The sequence below is a fragment of the Pteropus vampyrus genome, unplaced genomic scaffold (assembly GCF_000151845.1).
Source record: "Pteropus vampyrus isolate Shadow unplaced genomic scaffold, Pvam_2.0 Scaffold219, whole genome shotgun sequence".
Classification (NCBI taxonomy): Eukaryota; Metazoa; Chordata; class Mammalia; order Chiroptera; family Pteropodidae; genus Pteropus; species Pteropus vampyrus.
The window spans coordinates 1950462-1960562 of NW_011889000.1; the positions used below are offsets into that span (position 1 = coordinate 1950462).

At 35.9% G+C, this 10101-nt stretch overlaps 1 protein-coding gene across 1 annotated transcript in view; it reads left to right on the forward strand.

Annotated features, from left to right (window-relative positions):
* Positions 1-2959: 2959 nt before the first annotated feature.
* UNC79 (unc-79 homolog, NALCN channel complex subunit) overlaps positions 2960-10101 on the forward strand; it is a 185541-nt gene continuing 178399 nt past the window's right edge. Inside the window, 1 exon segment of the mRNA XM_023538367.1 lies at positions 2960-3062. Within this exon segment, the coding sequence (XP_023394135.1) occupies positions 2975-3062 (88 nt within the window). The 5' untranslated portion in view covers positions 2960-2974.

A 10101-nucleotide genomic window follows, 5' to 3' on the forward strand; every position in this document is an offset into this window, starting at 1 on the left:
AATGCACAGACTAATTCTGTGTTTTTTTTTGGAGGGGGCGCAAATCACAGAATCTCTCTGGGACTCATTTTTTCCTGTCTTATCTAACCTAGCAGGTTAGATAAGAAGAAATCTCTTTAAAAAAAAGAAGAAATCTCTAAGAACTCTTCCAAGTTTAACGAACAATCCATAGTTAATTATAAAATGTTGGCCAAGTGGTACAGTGTCTCATGGTGCTATATGCTGTATATGGTGTATAGTGTACAGAAACCCAAGAAAACCAAACTCTTCCCCTTTCTACTGTGTCTTTAGTCAATTTCATTTTCTCGTTTGTTTATTAAATTATTCTAACCCACAAAAAGGTGTACAACAATAATCTCTTCCTTAACTATTCAACATTATATTCGAGTGAACTAAATGAAAAACCATACAGTAAGAAAAGGGATTTTTGCAGAAAGTCAACTTTTAAAACATCAGTTGTTTTAACTTGAAAGCACTGATAATTTGGTTTCTGGAAGTATGATAACCAAAGTTTCACTGTACAGAAATATTGGAATTTGGGAAATGGGTGGGTGGTGGGGATTATTTTGCCTTTTAGTTATGGTTGACTCTCCTAAGAGAATGCTAAATGGTTTATTTAGTAAGATATGTTCATAATTTAAAAAATATAAAAAAAATCTATTTTCATAAAAATGATGAAATAATGATTATTGAATTTGTTTTTCTTATACTTACAATTCTGTATTCTAGTGAATATAAAAAATATAGAAATTTGTAAATTTGCTTATTGTATAATTTTGTAGCTGTTTTAAGCCAAGTTACTTTTATGGTGATCCTGTACCAGCTCAGAACTTAAAGGAGTTCAAAAAGCCTCTTTGAACATGAGGCTTCTAGAGCTTACTGAGGTGGTGAGCTCGTCAGTGCTTTTCTTTTGCGACTACCAGTCCTGAGGTCATCGTGGACCTGCCTGGTCCTGGGATGGGCCACTGTGTTAGGGCAGCTGTCCTTTTTCTTCAAAGCCCCTTGATTAAGATAAAAGCATTCAGTTTGGTAACTCACAACCCATTTAATTGCAATTAATGTGTAAATCATGACGATTTCAGGGGGCACGAGTTGTATTTTTGCTTTTATACCTACAGCTATTTTGTGACGTTCCTCTTCGCCGTGGTCTACATACATGCTGTGCTCTTGTTCTGCAGAAGAGAGCTCAGAAGATAGGAAAAACTCACTAGACCATCCTTTAGAATTAAAAACAGTGCAGCGTTGTTTCCCTAAATGTGATCCGAACAACATCAGAATGACTGAGGGAGGTTGGAATATGGAGTTCTGGGTCCCACGCTGGAACTTCTGAATAAGAATTACCAAGGGATGGGTTCTAGGGATCCAAGTTTGAACAAGCTCTCTGGGTGATTGATTTGTACACCGAGTCTGAGAACCACTGCACTAGGGCTAGAGGCTGTGTCTGTACATGGGGCAGTGCAGGTTACTGGAAAGAATCACATTTTTGTCTCAGTTCAGCTACTAACTCTTAGGTGGTCTTGGATAGTCACTTCCTTTTCTCCAGGCCTCAGTTTCCTCATATGAAAAATATTCCAAGTGGGGTCTCAGGCTCCTGTCTGTCCTAGTTCTGTAACTAGGCTAAAATGCAGCTGACCTGACTTTTTATGCAGAGCCTCGGTTAATTCTTAGTGAGCCACCTGTGGATTTTTGTTTCATCGGTTTGAGCCCCAGGTTGACTGACACTCGTTCCCCAGTGTACAGTGTGGCTACTTCCGCTCTGTTGTCAGTTGATTGCTTGTCGATATGGCATATTAATTCTAATGATAATCAGAAATGACATGGGGCATCAAAATAGCACTAAGCAGGTAAATCTGCTACAAAACAAAGAAGTCTAATAATTTTCTTTTACAATGGGTATGGAAATGGTCAAAGTCATTATTGTCAAGCCTTGGCTGATGACCTATATATTGGGAGGTCCAGAAATATCAAAATATATATTCAGTGTAATGGGATTTGATCTACATGCATTCTAAAGCTAAATAGTTGTGTTTCTTGAATGTCCTCTATTTTTACTCCTTGTGCAGGTAATAATAATAATGGTAACAATATTAATATTAATAGTAATGGCTAATATTTGTGGAGCACACATTACATGCTATGTTAAGCACTTTACGTTTATCTCGTTTAAACCTCCTAACAATCCTTCTAATGAAGTGAGGTAGGTACTGTTCCTATCCCCATTTTAAAATTTTGATAGAAAGAGTATTAGTAAGTGGCATGTCCTCCCGTGGTAATTGGTAACTAAATGCACAGGGTCATGCAGCATCGCTTTATGACTTCCTTTCTTTGGTGCATGCTCAACCTGTCATTATACTCAAATGAGGTGATACAAGTCACCTCATTGCCCAGGACTCCAGATGTAGGAAGACTGTGGTTTGGTTGATGGAGCAGAAATAGCCTGGTTTTATTTCCAGTCTTGCCCTTGAATTTTTAAAAACTTCCAGCAGGAAATAATTTAACATCCTTGTGCCACAGTTATTGTGTGTGAACTGTAATGGAGGTAAGAATGCTGGAGGGATTTCAGAGTTCATTATCATGATGAGAGTGCTTTTACATATGAAATCGAGGAGTAATATGAATACCAAGTATTACTGAAGATTGATAAAGTGTTGAGGAAGAGCTCATATAATAGACATTTATATTTCCTAATGCAGTCATTCATCAGTCATTTATTGAGCAAATGCTGTCTGATTATGCACAACGCTGAGCTGTATGTTTCGGAACTCTTAATAGGAAGGGAGCAATAGTTGCTTATAGTTTCAACCTGTTCATAAAAACTCACAATGTAAAATTAGCATATTTTGTTAAATGGCAAAATATTCAGTGACTGACTACTTGATTTTGTTTTGTAGATCTTGGACAGTCGATATTTTATACAACTACATGTTTGCTACCCTTTCTCAATGATGATATTCTGAGTACTTTGCCCTACACGATGATATCAACGTTAGCTACCTTTCCTCCATTTCTGCACAAGGATATTATTGAATATCTTAGCACATCTTTTCTACCAATGGCTATCTGTAAGTTCAGTCTTACCTAATACTAGATTATTTTTATGTATTGTACAAATGGAAATTACTTTTGCTGTTTTAGGCTGTAGATTTTCAGATTATAATGAAGTCACTTGCTATGCATGTGTGCCATGATTTAAATTCAGTTGTTTCATCATGATTATTATGGTGAAAATCAAAGACATAGAAGATGATTATATCTTAGAATTGTTTTATTCACATAGTTTGATCTTATGAAATAGGAAGAAAGAATATGTCAAGGTACATATTCATAGGTCAAGGTACAGTCTATATTTCTTACATATTAGTTATGGTGTTTTTGCTACTTTGTAAAGAACGGTGGAGAGAGTGTTGCCTCAGATAAAGAAATTCTTATCTTTTGTGCCTGAAGGCAGAAGGGTGTGATGGGAAGAGCAACAGATAGAGAGTCAGGACATGTAGGTTCTAGACTCAGCTCTGTCCGTGATCTGCCCTGTGATGCTGGGTAACTTGCAGAGTTGAAACCTCATCTCCAGCATGAGGCTATAGCATCAGATTTCTCATAGGGGTGTTGTGATGATAAAGTGAGAAAAATTTATGAAAACAATTTGTGACTCATGTGCAAGGTACTGTTATAAACGTGGAACATGATTTGAATTTTATTTCACATTACGTTTGACTTAATTCTTCAGGCTTTCCAGACATGGGAGCAAAGAAAACAAATGTTGGGTTGTGGTTTTTATGATCAAAATCCTTCTTTTAAATTATTTTTTAAAAGAAATGGATTATGAATTAATCTACATTTCGGTGAATAATCTGAAAAGATTATGGATTTAGGAATCAAATGGATCTTGAGTCAGATCACAGCTTTGCTACCAACTAGCTGTGTTGTGTGATGTTAGGCAAGTTATCCGACCTTTCTGTTTCTTACCTGTAAAATGAGAATAATAATAATAGCTGCCTCCCGGGGTTGTGATAATTGAGATGATTAATCCAGAAACTGGTAAGGTGCTAGCGCAGTGTCCGGTGTTCAATAAGTGTTGGTTTATTTCTCTCAATTCTTGTTCTATAAAAATACCTTTATGGGTCACCTTCAGTTCCTAGTGATCATTTCTCACCATTTTAAAGTTGTGTACTTATGGTATTATTAAATTTGTTGCTCTGTAAACATATGTACCTTTGAGCCACATTTATGTATTTTATGATCAGCTTTAATTTTAGCTTTGGAATGAAGTTTTCATGTCTTTTAACCAAAGAGTCTGACTTCCGTCTAAATTATATAGTGATTCAAAAAATTAGCAGATTGATTTTACCTATCAAATAATAGAATATTTGATCGTTCTCTTCTTTTGTTCTATGTAACCTTACTGACGAGTGCTTGCTTATCGTTACAGTTTTAGAATTGTATAGTCATTAAAAAAATACATTAACTGTTAAACTTAGGCATATGATTTTTTTTTTTTTAAAGAATAGAAGGTGAGACTGTACCTTTTTAATAATTTAACTCACTGTATTCCCACTTCTCAGGAATAAGTTAATAATTTTGGGAGAGGCATTGAATATATTGGGTTTCCGAAGTTATACTTAAGAGTAATCGAGCATTGTGACACCAGGCAATTTGTTTCTCCACCCTTGTTTATGAATTTTAACTTAATTAGAAACATAGACTCCAAAACATGCTTTGTAGTCACATTGGAATCCTTACTTATCTAAATATGTGAACTTTGGCAACTGAAGAGAACAAAAGAGTAAACTGAGTTTAGGACATTTGCGTGAATTTTAGTGTTTATTCGTGGAGTGACTTAGTGTTCATTTAATGGTATGAGCAAGTCGCTTATGTCTCTGGAACTCCATTTTTTTTTTTTTTTTCCAGCTGTAAAGGAGAGGTTTGGAAAAAATGTCCCATCTCTAAGGTTATGTCTGGCATTAATAATCTAGGTGAAATAACATCAATCTTGTTTTATGTAAGAGACACATATCTTCGCGTCATCCGGTTGTTGATCTGGTTCCCTTATCTCGTTGTTCTGGTATTTTAGTCGCTTTAGTTCTGACATTCATTTCTCTTCACTATTCCTGTGGTTCAGCAGTAGCCTATCTTTGTCATATTTAAATCTTCAAAAATAAATCATAATACTAACCATAAAGCCAAATTCTATTAAACATTCAGGTGTTCTTTTGTACTTGTTCCTTCACAGGGTAGATACAAAGACACAAACTCAGAGGTAGAGGAGATCAGTTCCAGATTAATCTTGTTAAAATGAATCGATGTGAGAATATGTGTCTCTTGCTCCCATCCATGTTGTTTCTATTTTTTGGAAGTTGTTTTAGTGTCTAGAAATTCTGACCGAAACTAGAGAGGAGTGTTTAACTTCTTCCGAAATATTTTTATTTCGGGACAGAGATGTTAGCATGAAGGATGTTGCATTTTCCGAGTACTTGATAAAGTCTTTAAAACCAAAAGGCTTTTATCTCTTTGGTACGGTGTTCACAAGTAAAATGTAAAAGATAGACAGTGTTTCAGGTATTAAATGATATCATTAAGGACCCACGAGGTGAAGTTCTGAGCCCTGAAGTGGACCTAATGAGGTACGACTGCTCTTTCAGTTTAAGAGACATGCGTGTGTATAAGTTGTGTACTTCATGTCATTTTTCTCAATAAAGCAAGTACTGTGCTTTTATTTTAAATAATTCCTTTTGAAGTACTGCAGAACATACTGCCATTTATTATAAAAATTTCCTTTGACATAACCTTTTCTTTTGAACTCTTTCCATAAATAAGATATACTTTTTATTCCAAGTATGTGCAATAGTCTTTGTTTATAAAAAATATATTAAAGGAGTTACTAAGAATTGAAAAAGTCATTTGCATTTCACCATGGAAACTGCTCTTTTTCTATTTAAGAATCTGTGATTTGTGGACCAAATTGAAATATGGATGTTGGGAAGATGATACTTTGGCAGAGAAGAGAAAAAGCAAATTCTAAACGAACATTAACTGATAGAAGCTGTGTTATTTCAAAGATAATAATAAAGCTGAACAATTATATCGGTGAAAGACCCTTCTAGTGTATGTTGGTAGTCAGGACTATGCAGTCTCATCTAGTTTCTTTTCTAGGTTAAGTTTCCCACAAAGTCACTTACCCTCAGGAAAAATAAAGGTTCATTCAGATCTTTGCATTGACTTCAAAGCAATCGTCTGACTTAATTGAATATCTGGTTTCAGCTCATTGGCCCTGGATCATTTTTTGTTCTTCTACTACTATAGAGGATGTGAGTTATCTTTCTGTGAGCTTCCAAAATCTAATAAATACATAGAAAAAAGACAGTCAAAAACCAACACGAGATCCTGCTGATATTTAAATAATCTTTTATATGTAAAATCTGTTTTATTAGCTAATGATTATTTTTATACGGTAGGTCTTACTATACTTTAAGAGCTTTATTGTTGAATCGGGGGAAATGTTTTGGAACAGGAATTCAGAAGAGCTGAATTGTAGTTCTTTGATTACTGGCAAACCTCATCAAACTTTAGTTTCTTCAGCCGTAAAATAGTGAATAACACCCTAACCTCCCTGTCTACATCCTGTGCTTCTTGTGAAGACCCCGAGATAACATATAGGAATGGCCTTTCACTATTCAACCTAGTCAAATGACAGATATGTCAAATCTCATCGCAACTAATCCCAATATTCTGCTCAGATTCACATGTCCTGAAATATTCTCGTCTTAAATATCGTTTGAGATAAGAGGCCATCCTCTGGGGCTTGGGATTTTTTTTTCCCCCCTAGAGTTTATTTTATAATAACAGTAATTATTATAACAGGTTTTGAGCTCATCGAACCTCCACAGTGTTGATGGGCAATGCTATGTCTATGATTTTCATTAATTTACCAGTCTGCAAATATTTTAAAGCGGCATAGGCTTCAGGGTCCTGGAGTCTTAGTCTTCCCAATATGTTGAACTGACATGTCCTTCTGATGGCATATGTATCTTATGTTCAACTTCTATCTCACAGAACACAACGACCTCTGTTTGGAAATGGTTTCGTTGCACGGCAGAACTGACACCAGTTGCCTCCCTTACCTTTACACTTTAAAAAAACATAAGGGTAGTGGGGTTTATTTAAATATATTCCAATTCAGACCACTTTTTGCCACCGGTTCTTTTCTGAACAAGCCCAGTAGTTTCCAAACCGGTCTCCTTGCTTCTCTTCTTAGCCCTCCAGTGGTTGTTCCCCACCAAAAAGTCCATGTACATAGATCATGTACATAGATCATTTCACTTTCTTCAACAACACCGTTTGGTTGTTTGCCATCACTCTTATAAATCAAGTTCGGTGTCCTTCCCTGGCCCACAAGGCCCTCTGTGATCTGGCCCCTGCCTCCCTTCCTACTTCATCACTACCTCTCCTGTGTTCTCTCTGCATGTAGTGGCACACGAGTCACAAGCCTTAGTTAGCCTTTCTGCAGTCTCATAAAGGCACCAAGCTTTCGCCTTTGCTCTCGGCTTTTTCCTGTCTCAAAAGCCCGAATGGTCATGTGATTTGCTTCCTTTAGGTCTCAGGGCAAGTATCACATCTTTGGGATGTCCTTCCTTACCCTCTAGCAAAAGCAGGCCCTTTCTGTCTACTCCCTTGCCATGATTTATATTTCTTCTCAGGTATTTGTTTGCCTGTTTCCTTAGAACAGCGCTGTGCATGGGACTTTCTGTGACAATGGAAATCTGTGTTATCCAGTACAGTGGCCACTGGCCACATGTAGCAGCTGAGCACTTGAAATGTATCTAGTGGGACTGAGGAACTGAAATTTTATTTTAATTTAATTTAAATTCATTTAAATTTAAATAGCCACATGCGACTATGACTAACATATTGGATAGCACAGACCTAACATTTAAGCTCCATAAGGACAAGGACTTGCCTGTCTTGTTTATGACTGTGCTCTAGAGCCCGGAACAATGCCTGCCTGGTACATAGGAGGTAGTGAAAAAATGCACCTCGAATGAATAGGTGACTAGAGCATTAGCTATGAAGTCAGGTGACTTGGGCTGTAATCCTAATAATTAAGTTGGTGTTCTCATGTAAATAATTTGATTTTTCTTTTATAAAATGGCTTTTTCCATATACTTTATTTTATTTATTTTTTTGTGAGAATCATTTAAGAGCTGTACATGATAGTGTATTAGGAACTATAAAATGCAAGAACAAGATTAAGGAATTATTATTATTCATAGAGGGATGGTGGTATGGTTTTCCTGATGGTGCCAGAGGACCAGGGAATAGATCTTAAGACTTTTCATTGTATCTCCTGAGCACAATATTAATTGTAAAATTTTCTTCTTTTGATTAATTTTCTTCTTCCTTCCATCGTATGTAGCTTTGGCTTTGTACACCCTCATGGGGACAAGCTGCACATCTGTTTACATCATGCTTTTTAACAAGATTTAATAAATGATGTGTGTCTCTGCTTGTTTATTAAATTAGAATTGTGGTGATTTTATTCAGTCAGTTAGAAGGCTAAGAAATTGCAAGGCACTGTCTGTTTATATAAGTATTGGAGCCAATTTCCTAGGGCTGGAGCCAAGGGAGTGCTTTTGGCTTTGTGGCTGACCATACTGGAGGGAGAGCATGAATTCGTAGGGCTAGAAGGGACATCCAAAGGTCATTGAACCATTTGGGCTGTTCTCCAAATAGACTTCACCTAAATCATCTGAGACACTTGGGCATCTCTCCCATTTTTAATGGCCTCCAGGCACGGTGATTCTCAGCCTCCCTTAATAGTAGTTTTCATTTTTTAGAAATGCTTCTTAATAAAAAGTTTGAGATGAATTTAAATAAAGGTGAAAACACTTGTCTCAAAAAGAATATTTTTTCATGAGTATATCGGAGACTAGACTTCTTTTTTCTTCCTTAAACGAAGGGAATAAGGGATATGCAATTATTCCTCTCATACCTGGATGCCTTACTCAGTGTTTCCTGTCGTGTTTCTTATTTCTCTAGTAGGGCTTTTCAAATGGAGGTCAAAGGCCTAGTTGCATCAGAATCACTTGATATGCTTATTAAGTATGGACTTTTCTTATTTCCAGAGTTAGGCTCACTAGATGTGGGCTCCCAAAAGCTGAATTTGAACAAGCTTCTTGGCTCAGATCTGAGAGCACCTTTAGATTCAGCTCAAAGTTCTTTTTCCTCAATCATATTCGATTAAGAGCAATGAACTGCTCTCCACATCTTTGTGTAATTATTATTACTTATTTATATTGTTTAGCCAAACAAATTTATCTACCTGAATATCACCTGCTTAGTGGGTTAGCAGCAGCCCAGCTGCAAGTGATGGATGAAAGCAAATGCAAGTAAATGAAACTTAATTATAAATCAGTTTTATTTGTTTGTTTATTTCTGTAGAGCTATTGTAAAAGCCACCATTTATGTAATGCTCCAAGTCCTTTATGAAAAAAAGAATCATGTTAAATTTTTTTTTATCTTTTCTACTTTATTATATGACAAATTTGTTTTAGTGTTTTAATTGTTCTTTTATACATGTGTTTTATTGTAAGTTGCCTTATTCTCTTGGATGTAGGTGAGATATTATTTCCACATGTGAATTTTAATATAGAATAAAATAAAGCAGATTTTAGGGTTATCTGCTTTTTTGTTATAGTTGTTGCCATGTTAACAATCTTGTCCATTATGTGTAGGAAATCGAGAGTAGACTTTTTGAGGGTGTTATACTTACTGTACACTGTTCTGTTCATGCTTTCTTGACAATTTGCCACACAAACCCATATATAGGGAGAGATTTCTCCTACTTCTGCAATTATCCTTGAGAAAAGAAATTTGTTTACATTCGAGTCCTTGTGAAGTTTCTTCTATTGTGGGTCTTCTCTCAATTACTGTGTTTAGAATAATCAACTACTTTTTGGAGACAACATATTACCCCGAATGACTTCCATCAGTGCTAGTTTTGAATGCTTTTTGGCTTTATCTGATACATTCTCTTAAAATAGAGAAAGAAATTTAATATAGAGTTGAATATCATCATAAACAAGCCACTTAAAGATGTCCTAAAAGATG